The 20,695-nt window shown below is 33.7% G+C and overlaps 1 protein-coding gene across 1 annotated transcript in view; it reads right to left on the bottom strand.

Annotated features, from left to right (window-relative positions):
* Positions 1-20,695, bottom strand: part of LOC150106898 (uncharacterized) — a 94,928-nt gene that overhangs the window by 48,689 nt on the left and 25,544 nt on the right. Inside the window, exons 4-5 of the mRNA XM_090393501.1 lie at positions 19,072-19,179; positions 5,663-5,916 (exon numbers count right to left, since the gene is read on the bottom strand). Of these exons, the coding sequence (XP_090249627.1) occupies positions 5,663-5,916; positions 19,072-19,179 (362 nt within the window). The remainder of the gene's footprint in view (positions 1-5,662; positions 5,917-19,071; positions 19,180-20,695) is intronic.

The raw sequence follows: 20,695 nt of genomic DNA, 5'->3' as shown, positions 1-20,695 counted from the left end.
GCTTTAACATCAGAATTATCCTCTGAGTTGTCTTTGCAACCTTTGCTATGTGACCTTTGAAATTCAAATTCCTATCTACCATTATGCCAAGATCCCTAGCCTCATCAGTTTCTTGTAGTACAACCCTGCTAATATAGTCTAAGATATAAGGTTAAGTGTTCACAGTTATTCATGACTTATTTTTAATAGCATAAATCACACCAAACAAACTATTTTATAAAAAGATGTTTTATTAACTTGCTTATATTTTGCTGATCTACTTGCCTAATGATAAACTTCACTCTAGCACACCCTGGAGTGTATGAAGTTCCTTGTGACTGCTACCATTATTATGGCAAGCCAGGATTAGCAGACTATGCTTTGGACATCCCTTCACACAGGATTAGATGGAAGAAAACTAATGTGCTATTCAGAAGTCGTTACAGATCCGAAAGATTATTTTTTGAGTCAGCCATAGCTATGAAGAATTATCCTAACCTGATAAATATAGTTGAATTATTTTGTCAAAAAATTGAGAGACTTATCTTAAGAGCAACTTCCACGTAGCTGTAATTTTTTCCCCCTTTTTTTACAACATTACAAAATAGGACTTTAGTCCAATAGGACTCATGCCAAAATAGGACTTTAGTCCAATAGGACTCATGCCAAAATAGGACTTTAGTCCATTACAACTGTATTGTTTCACTTACTCATTATTGAGTAATCCTCAACAATCTGAAAAAGTCCTAAATAATTCAATAAAAGGCTTAGAAAGATGGGTAAAAGGAACTTAAATTACAGATAAACCCAGAAAAAACAAAAACTGAGCATCTTTTCACTGATAGAAAAAATAGACACAATTTCAACCCAAAATCAAAATATATAATACCAAAATAGAAAAAACAGTCTCCAAAATACTTAGGCTTAATCCTAGATACTGAACTGAGATTTACAACTCATGTTACAAATATATCAAATAAAGCTCTTAAAAAGCTTAATATCATCAAAAGGCTTTGTGGAATAAAGTGGGGTGCAAAACTGAAGACACTCAAAACTACATATACTGCACTCCTATGACTCACTATGGAATATGCCTCATTTCAAAATTTGAGTTAGTAGAGGCTCCAGCCTCTATCAACTCAAAAGTAAAATGACAGAGTACAATCAAGAGCAGCAAAAATTATTATAGGTGCAGTCTCATTCACAAATAATTTAAAAGCTCAACAAGAGTGTGAACTTCACATATTAGAAGACAAAAGAAAACTCTCCATAGTTAAATTCACTAACAGAATCAGGAGACAATAACAGGATCACATCTCACTCAGGACTTTCAATGCCTGGACAAGAAAATCTAGACTAAAGAGATCATCCACTTTACAATACAAACATGAAATTAGAAAACAGAACACCTGTCCATTGAAATAAGCAAAGAGCCATTCCTTTCCACTATTCTACCAAAAAAGCACAATGATTACCTTAAATCTCCTAGAACCTTGTTCAAAAGAAAAGGACTTGACACTATACATCACTGAAATAATCTAAACCATGTCATTGCCTACACTGATGGATCATCTGATGAAGCACTCAACCAAGGAGGGTCAGTGCTTCATCAGTTTTTCTAACTCTAACTGGAGGCGAGGAAATGCAAATCACAACTACAGCTGGCAAAATAGCTTTGAACTTCACCTGTGAATTAACAGCCATACAAACAGCTCTCAAGTTCTATCTCTCTAATCAAGTAATAAACGTTACAGAAGAATAACCATCTACAGCAACTCTAAATCTGCACTTGAAGCATTAAAAAAATGGAAAAACTCACACAGAAAATTTATGAACAACTAACAATGTTAAATTTGAAAAATAAGAACTGTATACTGCAATGGATACCAGCCCATGTAAATATTGAAGGCAATGAAAGAGAAGACAGTCTAGCCAAAGAAGCAAGATATTTACCTCAAAAATTACACCCACTATCACTAACTGATGCTACCTCTGTTGCCAAAATAAGATTGGTAAAACAAACACTCAAGAAGAATGAAATCAGTGAAATTAATGAAAATAGAGAAATAACCACAGTCATCACCAGACCTAAAGATGGAACATTTTAAAGGCATGAAAATTCAGCCAGACAGTAGTAGGAGTTATGAAGCATGCAAGAACCGTCCAGGAGTTGAATTAACACCTGCCTATATTTATTCTTGTCCAGCAATTGCTGTTACTTTATAGAAAATTGACAACCCTTGAGAAAAGCTCTACTCCAGAGTTCAACAGATTGCCAAAGCAGTTCTACAGTTCCACAGTCATATCTAGAAGCTCTTCAATGGACTTGACAACAACAACTCATTGTCAAAGTATTGTGCTCTGATGATGCTGATTTGAAATTCAGCAAAATATAAACCTTCTAATATAATAATGCTGCTGGAAATCTCATCATGGCAAAGTGCATAATTTTATATTTACTGACAGCCATTTTTGTTTGTCCAAATTTCCAGCCTATTCAAAACCTTTTGTAAGTGTGGGGTAATTGTCTAAGCATATGTAGGTTGCTACAAAGAACTTCCATCATCTTTGTATACACATTAGAATCAGGAACAACAGTCGCATCGTCTTTGACAGCTTTTAATACTAAATTGCTATTATTATTAAGATAATCGATCTTTATGCTGTAGAGGTATTTTTTATTAGAAGGTTCAGAATTAATCAAAATTACCATCATTTTTTTCATTTATTAGATTTGTCAACTTCCTTTCCAAGTTGTACATGTTTTTAGTGCAATATGTATACTTTGAGCGGAGTCAGTCTATCTGCACAATCCCGAAAGATCTGAAGACAGCTTTGCTAACTAGTTGTGAATGATAAGTGTTCAAATTTTTACCTATGTCTATTTCAGATAATTCTAGTAATTCTTTCCCGTAGCAATGCAAACAATGTTTTTTTTATTTTTTTTTAAATTAGTGATTAAACTCGTTTGTCTGAAATCTCAGAATAAAAAAAAAATCAATAAACCTGCTAATGTGTTAGAGCAGTATGACTTAAAAGTTGCTTTCATATCGATGAAAAGTCTCCATGATGGTCTCCAAAACAACCTCATTCACTGCTTAAGGAAAAGATGAATTTCATTCCCTAGCATGAGGCCACTATTCTGCTTATTAGAGGCTTGAAAAAAATTCAATGTTTAATCTCTAGAGCACAATTATGATCATGTAAAAAAATTTCAAAATATAATAAAAAATCCTTAGCTGTACTATAGCTTACAACCTATCATGAGGGAGAGTCACATAAAAAGGATTTATGAAAAGCCTTATAGTGAAGAATTCTCAAATGTGTGGAAAGGCTCATGTGTTGGCAGTACATGTTAATTTATTTTTTCCAGTATTGATTACAACACAATAAGAAAATAATTAATATTTATTAACTGATATTTTGCTGGTATTATATCCAGCATCTTCAGAGCACTGGTGAAATATCATTATGGGAAGCCAGGTCTAGCAGACCATGCCTTGGATATCCCTTTCACACATGATCAAATGGAAAAAAACAAAAGTGCTACACAGAAGTCATAAGTGAGAGAGAGAGAGAGACTGTTTTTGGAATCAACAGCAGCTTTAAACATACTCTGAAACTCAACAAATATGGCAGTATAAATTTACCAAAAATTTGGGAGATAGTCATTTTAAGATCTAATTAATACTTTTCTTTTTTTTTTTCCAACAGATAGCACATAATTAGGACATTAGTTCCCTGTGTTGTTCACTTCAATTTTTTTAAATTAGTCCCACTGTCTGTTATACCAAATTGTTGTTGTTTCGTGTACTGTGACACTATTCTTTTGCTCTGAAGATTCTGGATATAATACCAGCAAAATATCAGCTAATATGTTAATAAATATTGATTTTCTTATCATTCTGTGTTGTAATTAATACTGTGAAAATAAATTAACAAAGCTTATAGTATTGTTAACACATTCGCTGCCAACTACGAGTATACTTGTAGTTCGTATATGAGCTTCACAAGCCAACTACGAGTATACTCGTATGTCGATTTACCGACCTCCTATGCCAAACGAGTTAACCCTTAGTATAATTATGTTAATTTGGACCCTTGGATTCTGAATAAAGCAGAGAGCACATCTGGGGGCTTGATAGAAGTGAAATAATTTCAACTAAAATATAGTATATTATATATGTGCCTCAGAAGCCAACTACAAATATACTCGTATGTCGATTATCAACCTCCTATGCCAAGCGCGAGCTAATCCATAGTAAACACGTAATTTGTAAATCAATTTAAAACTGATAAAATCAATAAAAATTATAAAATGAAATCAATGAAATAAAAACCAATTTATTCAAATTACGAATGATACACTTTAAAACAATTTTCCACGCACAATGATGGTTTTTCCTGGCAAACAGGACAATAACTACGTGTTTCGCGTTGTTGTTTCTTTCGTGTACATACTCGGCATGGCTTTGTCAGCGAATATGTCGGTGGTAAAATTTCCAAATAATGAAGATCCCAAATCCTGCTGATATTCTGTGATGCTGTAAGCTCATCCGTTCCAACAAAAAACTGAGATAAATTGATCTCTAAATTTTAACGCAGTCATTGCGTTTCCAGTAATTATATTATAAAATTTATGCACATTTTGATGTATATATCAAAAATGCATATTGCCAGTTTCTTTGGCCATCTAATTGTCATTCATAAGGGGGAATAGTAAGAAAGCATGTGATCAGAAAGATCAATGCCTGATATACCCAAATTATAGTCCCTAACAATATTTGGTTTTAATTGAATTTTACCATTTCGATTTTTTGCTTCAACCATTTCAAATTTGTGCATATTTGAAATGGAAAGAACTTCCCTCTTATCCTTCCATTTACGATTATGAATTCATTAAATTCATCATCGCTCATATTAGCATAAGCTTTAATTCATTATCAGTAAGTTTTCTTTTACTGGTCCTGGCAAAACTGAAGGTTTTTAGAGACTAGACGCAATAAACACATTCTTCAGTGCATGTAATACATGGTTGTGGGTGATACGAGATTACTCGTAGTTGGTGTATGAAACAAAATTCTGTCTGATAAGCCAGCTACAAGATTACTCGTAGTGACCTTGAAGACGCGAAAGCGCTTGGCATGCGGGAACAAACTATGCCCAAGTAGCGTGGCAGCGAACGCGTTAATACTATAAGTATTAACAATAAAATAGTATTGGCTGAGAGGGAGGGGAGACAAAGATAATATAATTATAATAGAGAGAAAATATTTACACTGTATGCAAATAACTGAGCATTAAAAGTTTTAATACACAGTTCTTTGCATATACTCTATGAAGTTAAAACGATTATGTAACCTCAACAATGCATTTAGATGAAATACAGTTGAAGAATATTAGTTTAAAAAAAAAATCAACATCTGAAACTGTTCAAATGTTACTTATTCAATAGAAAATGACTGTAAACAGATATAATGTACCAGTATCATCTACTAAAATATTTACATAGTTATTACTGAAACTTCTAAAAAATTTCTAAAAACATGGAACATAATGGAAGTTACATGCTAATTCGTGATGCATCATCTCTATTCTTTCAGCAAAAATTTTGAAAATATGCTTCTATATATATATATATATATATATATATATATATATATATATTAAAATAGCACCTTACTCTTTCTATAAAATTCCAACTGAAATCATTTGGATAATGGGCTTCTTTCTCATGCTTTACATTTTCTGTTATTGGTGATATCAAAATGCTTATTTCTTGATTATCTGTAGAATTTTCATCAGCCTGAGTCTGCTCAGGAATTCTTTTCTTCCTACTTTTCAGAAACCGACGATGGATAACAGAATTTCCTTCATCAGCATTATACATTTCATCTTCATCATCATGAGAATGCTCACCTTCTAACCAAATGGTTTCTGTAAATAAATCATTTACCAAATGCAAACAATATCAGGCATAAAGAGTCACATTTACAACTAGATTGCTACTACTAATTTCTCAAAAGCTTCCATATAAAAGGAATTGGCACTGCGACTCTCTTCCCCCCCCACCCTAGTTGCTAACTTTTATATGGAAACTTAGATATATCGACAATGTTTTTGTTATCTGGTCTCAAGGTTGCCAAACATTACACACTTTCCACAGCCACCAAAACAAATAACACAAACACATACAATTCACAACTGAAATTGAAAGTCAGACCACACTTCCTTTTCTTGATACACTTGTCATATGTCATCTTTCTGGCAGACTTTCCTTCACTGTTTACCATACATAAATCTACACATACTGGCTAATATAGAGTGTCCCAAAATTCACGCAAGATTTAAATTTAGCGCCCATTTGTGCGGTAAAATGTTGCCAACGAGAAAAAAAAGACAGCGTGACAGCTGACAGTTCAGGGTTATTAAAAATGGAGCGCTACACAAAAGAACAACGCATTTTCATTGTCCAGCAATATTTTAAAAATAATGAAGGTTTGGCAGCTACAGTTCGCAATTTTCGTACAAAATATGGTCAGAATAGTGATTTAACTTCATCAACTGTGAAAAGATTAATGAAAAAATTCAAGGAAACTGGATCAATTAGTGATCTTATACACTTTGGCTGTCCTTCAACAGAAAACATCGAAGCAGTTCGTGAGAGTGTTGCTGAGAGTCCAGGAACATCAATTCGGCACCGTGGTCTTGAATTGGGCATTTCGAGAAGCTCTCTATAGCGTATTCTCACAAAAGATTTGCATCTTTATGCTTACAAAGTTCAAATGACTCAAGAACTGAAGCCTACTGACCACACACAGTGAAGAGAGTGCGTTGAATGGATTATGGAACAAGTGGATGCTTATTTTTCGAACAAAATCATCTTCAGTGATGAGGCTCATTTTCATCTCGATGGCTTCGTTAATCGACAAAATTGTCGCATTTGGGCTTCAGAAAATCCACGAGTGATTGTTGAGAAACAAATGCATCCACAACATGTCACTGTTTGGTGCAGAGTTTGGGCTGGAGGCATCATCGGTCCATTCTTCTTCGAAAATGCGGCTGGTAAGGCAATAACAGTTAATGGTGCTCACTATCGCGACATGATAATCCAGTTTTTTGTGCCTAAATTGCAAGATATGGATGTGGACGACATGTGGTTTCAACAAGACGGTGCCACGTGCCATACAGCCCGAGAAACAATTCAATTACTGCATGAGTAATTTCCTGGTCGTGTAATTTCCCGTTTTGGTGATCAGAATTGGCCGTCCAGATCATGTGACTTAACGCCGTTGGACTTTTTTCTTTGGGGTTTTTTGAAGTCTAAGGTTTATGCCAACAAGCCCATGACCACCCACGCCTTGAAGGAGAAAAGGAGCGCTGTATCAACGAAATTCAGCCACATTTATGCAAAACGGTCTTGGAAAATTTCAACAAAAGAGTGCGTATGTGCCAGCAAAGCCGTGGAGGCCATTTATCCAATATGCTATTCCATGCATAACCCTATACTGTATACTTTATGAATCAATAAGAAATTCCAATTTTTAATTAAAAACCTGTGTTTTCTATCAAAATTACTTCTTGCGTGAATTTTGGGACACCCTGCATATACACAACACTCTTACTAGTGCCAAACACAGAAACTAAGTGTCATCAACATATAAATACTTATACATGAATTAAAAGTTATCAGCAATATCTTCCTGAAACATGGCTATAGCAAAAATATTATCAACAAAATTCTTCACAAGACTCCAGTTAAAAACAAAAATAAACTAGATTACAATAAAACTGTAGCCATTCCATACATTAAAGGGATATCAGATAAAATAAACAGAATACTACAGAAATACAACCTTAATGCTACCTTTAAACCTCCTGCAAAATTAAAGAACTTATTCAACTTATTCAAGGATCCAATTGCTCCAGTGGCCAACCCTGGAATATACCATATTCATCGCATCTATATAATTTGCCCTGTATAGGTCAAACAGGACGCACAATTCCTATCTGAAAAAAGGAACATAAAACGGCATATTAAATTCAATATCTATGGTAAATCTGTTCTTTCTGATCATGCCCTGAATATTGTACATAGAACTGATTGGAAAGGCACCTGTTGTTGTGTCCCAATTTACGATTATTAGGCTTTCAACTATCCTTACATGTGAAACTCTACTTGTCTTTGTCCAAATCTTATTTATATACGAGATATCACCCAAATACAAATATTCAAGCTTCTCCTCCCCTTAGTGTCCCTAAATATTTATTTTATACTGCACCTTTCAGGACATTTAGTTTAAGATATAAAATTCAAAAACAAGGAGCAATTACCAACCCCAGCATGATTAGGTTCGTACGTTGTTACAAGTGGTGCATTGAGCGGCAATCTCAGACAACTGTATTTTCAATGAACAAAAGTTTATTGAACTCTTAAACTTGTACAATTCATCCTTTATCAAATAAAACTCAATTCAATACTAAGAATATATAATACAAATTTTCACTAGCTAAACACAAGTATTAGGTTAAGATCCTATATGAGAATTGTGATCATATCGCCATAACAGATTCTATACATACAAACAAATATAATCCTAGAACTAGTTGATCCTTTGTCTAACCCCTTACTGGTTTGATCACGCTACAATTCTGTATTTTCTAGGACATATATAATCAGTTACTCTAATTTTCTCACTAAGACAATATGGATTGAAATTATCCTTTCGCTGAGCTAATACACACTTTTGACCTTTAAAACTCTCTTAATTAAAATACAATGTATGTGCATAAATCTCTAAGCACATGAATACGTATTAATTAATAGTAACAAGCTCATTTTTATTCTAGATTGACATGTACTAAAGTCCTAGTATAATTCTCATTAATCCCTTCTACTGTTCAATAATTGAACAATGACTACAGTTATATATGATTTGAATTGACACAAGATTTTACAGTACCTTTTGACTTGGGGTCTTCTACATTGGTCTCTACCTTTTTCTGATATTTTATCCTCCTAGGACAAACTCTGCTATAACTTATCACTCCTAAATTCTTTTGGCACTAAGGTGGGCTTTCACAATCTTTACCTTACATTCTTCAATCAAGGACATACATAAGATCATCTATTCTATGGCTGTGAAATTTACCACGTGGGCACTGACTCCTTTATAGAATTTTCTTCCTCTCGTTACGATCACTGGACAATGCAACACACTGACATTATCTTCTCTCTTTTTAACTAAGCAGCGTCCCTCATTTCTTACAATAGGAACACACGGAATTGAAATCCCGCACACTGTTTCCTTATTGTGTCGGATGGAGAAAACTCCTAACCCGTCACTCAGGAAAACCGCGTGAGCCCTATCCGAAGATTCATAAAGAAAAACTCTGAGGAAATAAGCCTTGTGGGGGGGGGGTGTTCCTAACCCTTTTATACGATGACCCTACTGGCACCTTCTTGAATTTCTTTTCTTCTCCCCTTTACTGGAGCCGATTTCATTGACCAATTAGAGTGGCATTTTTCTGCCAAAACATCCTGTGGTCCATGTGCACGCGACTGACACGTGACAAAGTCTCAATTCGGGAATTATGCTCTTGAGCTTTAGTTTTTTTTGTTTAAGCTAACCTCTATGCATCTATACTAGATTAATCCTCTTTCCAAAATTTTCTAAGAATTAACTTGAATCTTTAATCTCTTATTTCAAGTGTAAAAACTAGCCTCTCATGTACAAAATCCTATGACTAATCTTCTTTGCTTTACTTAATTTATTTTATCATATCACAACTGTAATAAATTCCCCCCCCTTTTTTTTTATTTAGTTCAATAAACAATTTCAGCTATATTTTTCACGTGGATGAAAGCATAATTTTCTTTCTTTTAATTTTGTGTATTCGTTACTTTCAAAGGCTCTTAATGATATCTGCTTAGGAACAAGCTTGCTTACTTAATTATTTATACAGGGTTTTTATTTCTTCTCTTGTTACATCATGATAACTGAAATTTTCACATTCTTAAGTTATCAGGATGTAACACTGTTGTTTACATCAGCACTTCCCAAACTGTGGGCCGTGGCCCCCTTGGGGGCCGTTACTTTTGTTGAGGGGGGCCATGAAATAATGAAAACAAATTTTAAATGTTTTATGACTAAGTCTGCCATGTCAAATGTGTATGTAAGATGCTAAAAATGTAATATTTGCATTTGAGTTTTGCGATATTCGCTGTGTATGTTTTGTATTGAATATAAAGAAAAAAAAAAAAAATCGACTAACGCCTTTTTATTCCCGTATACGGGGAGTAGGCGAGGCCATTTAGCCCTATCTAACTTTTGGAGCAGTTCAATCTCCACTGGTACCAATCAGAGATAGATGGCCCAAGGCTATCACTAATTAACCTGTACACAGTGAAGAGAGACGGCTCAAATGTGCCGCCATCTCGTGGTCCCTAACCCTAACACAATATATATTTAATGTCTGAAATAATGTGGGTTCTAAGGTCGATTTTCTTGCGTTTACGGGACGAAAAACCCGCTAGCCCGTGCCAGAGATCGACTAACTCGGGAACCGGTCGAAAAAAGGCTTAGAAAAATTTCCTCTAGTCGCTGACTAGACTCGAATCCAAGTCTTCCTTCGTACGGCCAAGCGCCGTGGTGTGTAAACGCCACATCCACTGAGCTACACAGGCTATATTGAATATAAATACAATAAATAATATATGTCTGTATTACGATTTTTTTCCAATGGGGGCTGTGAAATATTTTAATTTTTCCAAGGGGGCCTTTACATCCATAAGTTTGGGAAGCACCGGTTTACATCACGCCAAAACATGGTATGAGTATAAATTTAAAGAGGTTTGTGAAATTCTCATCAACCACCCTAATCTTAACAATAATGATGGTCTAAAAAAAAGCCAAAAATATGGATGGCACATATTCTATCCATAGACCCTTTTGGTTTAAGAGTTAATTATAATTAGGACTAATCTATGATCTTAGCTTTAATATAACAAACACTTACGTTAAATTATTGATTAGGCCACCAATTTTGCTCTATTAAAAGTATTTATATGAATTTGTTCTCTGATAATGTTATAAATATGATATAGTTTTGATGTAGTTTTTTCCCACTAGAGGTCAGGCCAGCAGAACAACAGTTGATCAAATCATTTTCACTTTGGCATATTTTTCGAAATTTAATCTAACTTGTCTTTACATATATATGTGTGTGTGTGTGTGTGTTCCAGATGATGACCTTAATATGAATGTCGAAAAACCAGGAAACTAAAGTAATTATTCCTAACACAGTTGTAGTCACATAATTTACCAAAATGAAAATATAGGCATAAATGATTATATAACACCACTGTGTTATATAACTCACTTATCACAAAGTTCACTTACTCAACTTTACAGTATTTATAGGAATTTATTTGTCTTAGGTTTTGCATGCCACCAGTTTTCAATTCATTTTAGTTTTATTATTTTTATATTAATTTCTGAGTTTTGTAGTCTGAATATCTTATGATTTATAAAATGTTTTAGTATGCAATAATCAAACTGGGAAGGGCAAGTGCTATACTATACTACTATAATTTTAATTTCTGATTAATTTTTATGACTTAATTAAAATTCTTAAATCCTGATCTTCAGAACAATTTCCCCAAAGAACATCAGACATTAATGACAATTTGTTCTAATCAAAGCAAGGGCATTATGAAGATATATAATTTCTCGTTAAAGATCCCCCTTTCACTATAAGTTAAAGATGAGATGAGATGAAGAGATCCATCTCACCTTCATCTAGGTCTGGCTCCTACTGATGAGACCTAAATAAAGGTCAAAACTAGTCTCGGTAGTGGCCCTTCCCATAATGCATAGCATTATACATGTCTGTAATATGTGCCTTACATTATGGGATACTAAGGCAATTGATGGGAAGTCATTAGCCTCTATATACAAGTAGCCCAGTTGTGAAAGTACTTAACGAACAAACTTTGTTTGCTTACACTTGGATAAAGGGTGAGACCAAGAATCTAATTTCTTGGCATCTTTAACTTATAGTATAACCAAGTGAAAAAAATTTCAACCCCTATTCACATAGTGGACAGAATGTTTCCTCCAAGGATCAAGAAGCTGCTCTCTTTTTCAGATATTGTGCAGTACAATGCTATTATTGTTTCACAAAATTAAATAAATCCTGCCTCATTTTACTTCCCCCCCCCCCAATCTTCCATGGTTGAGGACTTGTGTCCGTGTTGTAGCCATATTAACTTATTGAGGTTAGAGGATTGCAGCTGATGTTGATTCTAAAAACAGTCTCTCATTCTTATAACTTCTCTAAATTAACTTTGTTTTTATCTGGTCCAGAGAGGATGTCTTGATAGGACATTCATTCCTTTTTGCTTAAAACATGAATTGCTTCTCTAGCAATCTGAGTGCTCTGTGTTTTACCATAGCTGTCATTTCTGTTCTAAAGATCTAGGTTTGAAATCCAGAAAAACATTAGTGATTCAATAATTATTTATTTTGTTCTTCTGGTGCTATTTATACCATGAAGCACTATTTTGAATAACCATCAACGCTTAAGTGAATCATTACATTCTCTAATCTTGAAAAGAGTCATTTATCAATTAACATAATTTCTTAAAAAGTTGCTTGTCCACCTTATACTCTTGAACTTTCACGGGTAAATTTCTTGATGCTTCTGGTTTAAAGAGGTTTCTAATACCCAAAGTCCACATATTTAGTTATTCAAGTTTGCTGTCCAGTTAGTGAACTGTGTAAGTTTGAAAATAAACAGAATTTTCTGGAACAGAGCCTCATACCCATATGTGGAGAAGAAAACTTTTTTAGTCAAGTCTTTGCTATCCTACCATTTATATTAATCAAGGAAGAATTCTATATGTTATGGGATATGGGGGTAAAGAATAATTTTTTTTATCATAAAGATATTTGTTTATCCTGCACAAGAAATATTTTTGGAAGATTGTAATGATAAATTTCTTTTTTTCTGTTAAATACACATTTTTAAACAAATTTTCACTATACACTGGTTACTAAATAAACAACTAAATCAGATCATTGGTGAGCAACCTCTTTATCTTAGCCAACTACATTTGAGTGTTTGTAGGGTTTGAGACACTCCCAGTTCTTCATAAAGTTTTGCAAGTTACATGGGTTTCAAATGGCATTTCTCAATAAAGTATTAAAAAAGACCACTTGATACATGTGCAACGGATACAAGCCACATAAAATTAATGATTTATATTTTTATTAAACATGTTTTCCAGTAATAAAAAAGCTACACATTGTGACCAAAACAACTGCACCCACCGAATGAGAAGCTAGTATACTGTGTTTTCAACATTTGAAGATGTGTTCACCAATTTTTTTTTTTTTTTTTAATGCACGTAATTGTGGGCTTAATGTATAATGTATTTCACTTAATGGTCAATGCTAAATAACTGGGAGAAGACTGCAGAGAACTGACTGATCTCCAATCCCTACACTAGAGGAATCTAGCATTTCTGGTTAATCAAGATGGTGTGGCAACTGGAGACTCGGCCAACCAAATTCTATTCTATACCTCAGTCTCCATACTCAGTAAGTAATGATTAAGCTCTTTGGGTGGCATCACGGGTTTGAATCCAGTCTAGAGAACATTTATCAGGACTTTCACATGCCGGTCTCATAAGAGATGACCAAGACAAACTGGCAGAGAATACATGCAATTAATAGACAAGCAGACCAAGTAGATAGAACTACACTATCATAACATTAGTCACTTTTCTATAAAGCCAAGTTATTTGGCCACATGACAGGCTATTGAGCCTAATATAATAAGGAGAAGCAACTGCTGCCAACATGACTCAGTCTACATTATAATGGTATAGACAGATATGCCAGCTAGGGTGTTACTCATTTATATATGAGGTTCTCCATTAGCTTTATCAGCGAAAAGTTACTGCTGGAAGAACTTCCTCAGAAATGAAGATGTGCACTAGACATCTTTCTAGATAGCAATTTTGTTTTTTTTTGTAATGTTTATCCTACTTGTGAATGGTCGTAAACCTATAGCACAATACAGTATTGTGGGATCAGCTAAAAGTCAGATAATTCAGAAACTTCACTCAAGAGATCAAATATGGAACTGTCTTCAAGTCTCCAATAAGCAGGATGGTGAAAATCATCTATCAAAGACATCCCAAACATCCATGCCACAGTGAGATTCAAACACTACAGCCTGTTGGTCAGAAAGACGGGATATGTTATCCATTTAGCCACCAGACTCGAAAACATGATTTATTAAGGTACTAGGCATCGGGTGAAAGGATTGATTTGATTTGATTTTTTTTTGGTGCAAAGACATCAAAAGACATACTGCACCAGGACACAGGTTACAGCAGTACATATGGTAAACAGTTAGTAGGACACTCACAAACATCCATACCCTTGGTGGGACAGGTGAAAGGAAGAATTATCTGTAGCATTCAACACTAAACATGAAGATAAAGTTCTTGAATGAGAACCAGTTTCAAGTAGAGTGATGCAAGCAAATTTCAAAATGGGAAACTGGATATGCCACTTATTTGTGCCTATGGAATCATGAAAAGTCCTAATATAGAAGAAGTAGAGGAATTCTTAAAGTCATCAGAGGCAGATGAACAGCAGAATAGGTAATAAATTCAGGGCATACAGAAATGTTTTGAAAAAGCTGGAGAAAATGACAGAACAAAGAATAATGGCAAGTACTTCCCAAATTTCTGCTGAAGACATAATAGCACCTCATTTCAAAGCAATAAAAATGTGTATAAATTCACAGTGTGAGAACATACACAAAACATTAAAAAAAAGCCTGATTATGTTCTGTTGACTAACAGTGATGTTTTCAGAGTGGTCCATGATAGAAGAGTATACAGAGGATAGGATATAGGAAGTGCCTTTACCTAGTATTGTGTAGGATAAACATAAGTATCTCTATTCAAAAGACCAATATGTACTCAGTAAGTTGAACAACTTTCAGATGTAAACTACAAATTCAAACATAATAATTAAAATTATAATAATGGAATAACTCACGTAAAAATATCATTTATTAGTAGAATTTTCACCCGCATCTTCAGTACATGTATAAAGCTAATTAAATAATAACTGACAATTCCAAAAGTTGCCACCTAAGTAGCTAATGTAAGATAACTAAAAAAAGTCAATAAATATCCTAACTTATTAAAAAAATTATATATATATATATATATATATATATATATATATACACACACACACACACACACAATTTAAAAAAGTTAGGAAAGATTAGCTGATTTATAAAGTATTATCTCCCACAAAGGGGATAGACATAAACCATCGGATCTGTTTAAGTTAGAAGAGTGAAGTAAAGTTTCACATGTTTCTTTATAAAGCCGTTCCATAAGGAACCGACTTTTGTGAAGGACTCTTGTCTTGTTTCAATGAACTCCATGTCTAATATTGATGGCATGTCTGCAAGTCCAGAAAGTTCAGGTTCAAGGTATTAAATATAAGACTGATGTTCTTCTAGACAAATAGAATAATATTTTTATGCATTTTTGAAAATTATGGAGACAACTACCGTGTTTGAATAAAAACTTTAGTTTAATATAACTAAAATCCACTTTCGACGTTCCGACCTTTATGTCAAGGTCATCTTCTGGAGCATACAACTATACACAGAAAACAAGCTACACTACAATCAAACTGGTTTGTTAACGATACTGACCAACCGCTACAACAATTATTGGCCTGACCTCTGGTGGAAAAAAAAAAAAATTATACATCAACGCTAGAGTCCTATTATTAGTGTTATCTGTTGGTTGTAGAAATACATTGGGCGCAACAACAAGTATCTATCTATATACATATATTAACATCATGATTATACTTGTACATTCCAGCCAGTTGGTATGGAATGGTTTCTAATACTAGCTAAAGATTGGTTAGAATCCTGACTTATGCTGGATCTTATAGGTAGGCTGAATGTGTGCCATCCAGATCCTTGGAATTTTCATGCCATCTTTGTTGTTGATATTTGGGTGGTTTATCAGGATTTCGCAGGCTTCCTTAAATTTCCTTTCATACCAGGTTTTTGTGTGGTGTAAAGAGCGGGTGCTTTTCCAGTTGATTTGGTGTAAAGTGTTGGGCGCGTGGTCTGAGAGGCCGGCTTCACCGTAATGGTTATATTTAATGTGTTCTTTCTTGCGTATGGGGATTGTCCTGTTTCATCAATGTACGTTAAGTTACAGGTGCAGTGGATGCAATAGACTCCAGGATGTGCTAACGGGAGGAGAGGATCCTTAGAGGAGTTGAATATGGTTTTAAGTTTAGTGGGTGGTTTAAAGGTAGCATTGAGGTTATAATGTTATAGGATTCTGTTGATTTTTTCTGATAACCCTTTAATGTATGGGATGGCTATGGTTTTACTGTAATCTAGATTCGTTTTTGTTGTTGTTTTATGGAGTATTTTATTAATAGTATTTTTGTTATAGCCATTATTTATGAATGTGTCGCTGATGATTTTTAGTTCTTGTTTCAGGAATTGTTGGTTAGAGCAAATTTTTGTAGCTCTGTTTTTAAGGGTGTTAATGACTCCATATTTTTGTGATGAGTGATGGTATGAATTGGCCAGTGTGTGTCGGTTTTTGGTAGACTGTGAAGGATAGACTGCCTGAAGGAAGACGTGTGACTAGTGTGTCTAGGAACAGGAGTGAATTTTGATTTTCGATTTCGATGGTAAATTGTATGTGTTCGTGTTGTTTGTTCAGGTGACTAACTTTAACAAACTTTAAAAAAGATAGTTTGTTAACTATCTTTAACAAACCAGTTTGATTGTAGTGTAGCTTGTTTTCTGTGTATAGTTGTATGCTCCAGAAGATGACCTTGACATAAAGGTCGAAACGTTGAATATAGATTTTAGTTATATTAAACTAAAGTTTTTATTCAAACACTGTAGTTGTCTCCATAATTTTCAAAAATGCATTCGGATCACCGTGTAAGCTTAAAGGAAATAATATTTTTACATCAGTTATTCTATCATTATAATTTTTATCATTATAATTTTAATTATTACATCTACTCATGGTATTTCCTTACTGAAACAAAATTCAAACATCCAAACAAATATTATTGAGGAAATCTTAGAGAGTGAGTGGCAAAATCTGATGACCTGGCAGGATATTACAACTACAAAAAATTGTTCACCTTTGAATATAAAACAGAGGGCATAATTAAGATATTATGCCCTCTGTTTCAAATATTTTGTGCCCTTATTCAATTCTGCAACATGTGCATCTTTGATTGTTCTACACCTGCAAATGCTTCTTTTGTTATTACTCGATTAGCCTCACAATAATATCAGCTCTTTAAAAAATCTTACAACACTACACAGATAAACTAATATTTTCCAAATATTATTTAAGGCATATATGATATTCATGAAATGAATCCAAAAACAGTTCGAAACTGCTGCTAAGACATTCATATTGCCTTATCTGATAGGGATAATGCCAATGTGGATGGAAGTGAATTAAAAATCAAACTCCAAAACTTACCTTTAATTTTGCCTTCCCAAAATTATACCAAGAGATCGTCTAAGCATCATTTAGCAGATCTTTCCAAATTATGCAATAACTGTGTTGTGAATTTTGTTAAAACTACCAATAATAGTTTTGAACTGCAAAGTTTTCAAATTGAAACTTATAAAAAAACTATTTAAGAACAAGTCAACACATAGATTTAGAATGTCAACTTTTAAAAGTAATATCAAAAATTCCTTATTCTGATTTTACAGATACATTTACTTTTTTTATGATTTACTTTGGAACACTACATAAGAACACAAACACTTCAATACAAATATATTTTTTCTGTTCATTATCATTATTAAATACTTCATCATTTGTGATTTATTAAAATTATGTGATTTAAAAATGTTATTCTTTATATTTTATGCAAGAGCCTGTGTAGCTCAGTGGAAGAGGCATTTGTGCTCCACGGCACCTGATTACCCAAAGGAAGACCTAGGTTCAAATCTAGTCGCCAACTAGAGGAACATTTTCTAAGCCTTTCTTCAACCAGCAGTTCCCGAGTTAGTTGATATCATGGGTAAGCGCCCTCCCCCCAGGAACTTCAAGTTTTTCGTCCTGTAAACTCAAGAAAACCGACCGTAGAACCCACACTATCTCAGACAATAAATATATAGTGTTAAAATTAGGCACCACGAGATGCAGCACTTGCCTTTCTCTTCACTGGATGCCAGATACTGTTAGTGATAGTCTTGGACCAACTATCTCTAATTGGCCTCCAATGGAGATTAAACTGCCCCTCAGTCTCAAAAAAGTTGGAGCAAAAATGGCCTCGCCTACTCAAAGGAAATCAAAGGCATTAGTAGTTTATATTTTATGCTAACATGGTATTCTGTGGGTTTGGGAACAAACTGAATACAGTTATCAGGCAGGATGCCATTATTTTTTTTTTTAAGTTTTCCCACTTGATTAGAAATTAAATTAAACTTTCCAAGAAATTATATTCTGGTTTAATCCTTTCTCCAAATGTAAGCAAACAAAGTTTGCATGTGAAGTGTTTTATCTTCATGACTAGGCTACTTGTATATAGACTACTACTTGCAGCAGTTGTCTACTACAAATCTACAACATGTAGCTTACTATTTGTATATGGGAAATATGAGTTCTGCATTAATTCAACCTTGGTATCTCTTCTGGGTCTCGCTCCCACTGATGAGACTTCAATAAAGATCAAAACTGGTCTGGATAGTGACCCTTCTCATTATGCATAGCAACATACACTTCTGATAGGAAGTGAGTAGCCTAGTTAGTTAATATGCAAACTCTGCTTACACTTGGATAAAGGATTAAGTTCTTAGCAAGTTAAATTTAGCCTTTTTGTCTTAAAAAATAATAATAAAAAGTCTTGGCTTAGCTCTGATTGAATTAAGACTTGGCAACTGGCTAGCTATCATTGGTTTCTTCAAATTTTTTAAACTTCATTATGTTTAACTAACTCTTAATGCAAAAAAATAAACAAGCATAAGTAACATTACCCTGACAAATATCTTCATGACTCATTGGCACATCCATATATAAAGTGGCATAATGATATTCACACAATGTTGCATCATACTCAATCTCTCTAATAAAATGTCGAAGACCTGAAACATAAAATATAATTAAAAAAAATAAAAATAAATAAAATGCACAACAGGAAGGATACAATACTGAGTCAACACTAAGCTTTTATAGTTGAAATTTTAAAATATAAAATTTTTCTTTTAAAAAATTAATAAAAGAAATCTTAAACTTCAGATATAAAAAATAAATGCAGCAGAATTTTTAATCCCAGCAGCGCAACTGTGCACAAGCATTATGTGTTGGTGGTGATCATTCATGACAATTTTTTAATGGTAGATGTTGTGAGTTGAAAAATTTTTCAATTTTTAAACTTACAACATTAGGACAAAATATTGTATTGACAGTTAATACTATTAATAAATTACTATGAACCATCAGTACAATATATATTATCTGTTTATATGAATACTGACCTCTGAAATATATGAAAATCAAACAAAGTTTTTAAATTTAGCGATCATGTGAATGTAAGCTGAAATGTAAATACAGCATAGATAGCTTGCTGACAAAAAACACGCAATTCTAAAGAAGACTAGTTGGCAAAAGTCTTAACAAAAACAATATTTGCACAGTATTATTCCATATATAAAATGTTTGTATTAGATGAACAGTTTCCTCAGTATTCAAAGGAGCCTTAAATGACAATTGTGAATATAAGAAAATATGTAACCACGTGCGGAATGTATAACATGTAAAATAATACGTACAAGCATTTTTACATTAATAATAACCAGACTTATAAACAGATATCTAAAGAATGAACCAAAATCCAAACTTGATATTACTGAAGGCAATACAAAATAATGAAACAGAAAGTCTTTTATTATTGTATATTGAAATTATAATTTCAATCTCTGAAAAACCATCTCTGTAAGAGAGAATAACTTCCTAAATGTAGCTGAAAAGTTCTTATGAAAGTTCTTCATATTTTAAATAGTCCTGAAGAAAACATCAACTAATTCAGCAAGAAAAGCAAGTAGTGAAGTTGTCTGCAATAACAGAGAATATCAGGATTCAAGAAGTAGTGTGTTCTGGAAAAGAAACCACATTGAATGTTCATGGCAAGTAAGTCAATGTGTGCTTTTATTTTCATAGAGAAATGGGCATGGAGAGAAAAAGTGTCCAAAAGAAATAGACAAATTCATAGACAAATGGGAAGAATACAGAAGATAAATATGAAGGTGATAAAATGTTCTGGATGCTATTGATGAAGCTCAGAAGAGTACTACAAAAGGAATCAGATGATGAAGACAACATAAAAACTGAAGATAAAGATATCCTGGATATTTAATCATCATCATCAAATTCCTGCCATGTACCCTCAAGGGGTGTACAGGATATGATAGTACTACATGAAAACAATTACATCATTACTAACTTCCTATCTACAATTTTCATCCAAATCAGTCTGTTAGTTGTCAAGACTCCAACATTATCAGATCTTATATTTCTATCGTCTAAGGCACTTTGTACCACATCAATCCACCTATATCTTGGTCTTCCTCTGGGTCGTTTTCCTGCCAACCTGGTTGGCAG

This window comes from Typopeltis vanoorti, chromosome 5 (genome assembly GCF_054136105.1).
Source record: "Typopeltis vanoorti isolate ZY-2024b chromosome 5, IOZ_Tvanoo_1.0, whole genome shotgun sequence".
Classification (NCBI taxonomy): Eukaryota; Metazoa; Arthropoda; class Arachnida; order Uropygi; family Thelyphonidae; genus Typopeltis; species Typopeltis vanoorti.
This window is presented reverse-complemented; position numbering and strand designations above follow the sequence as displayed.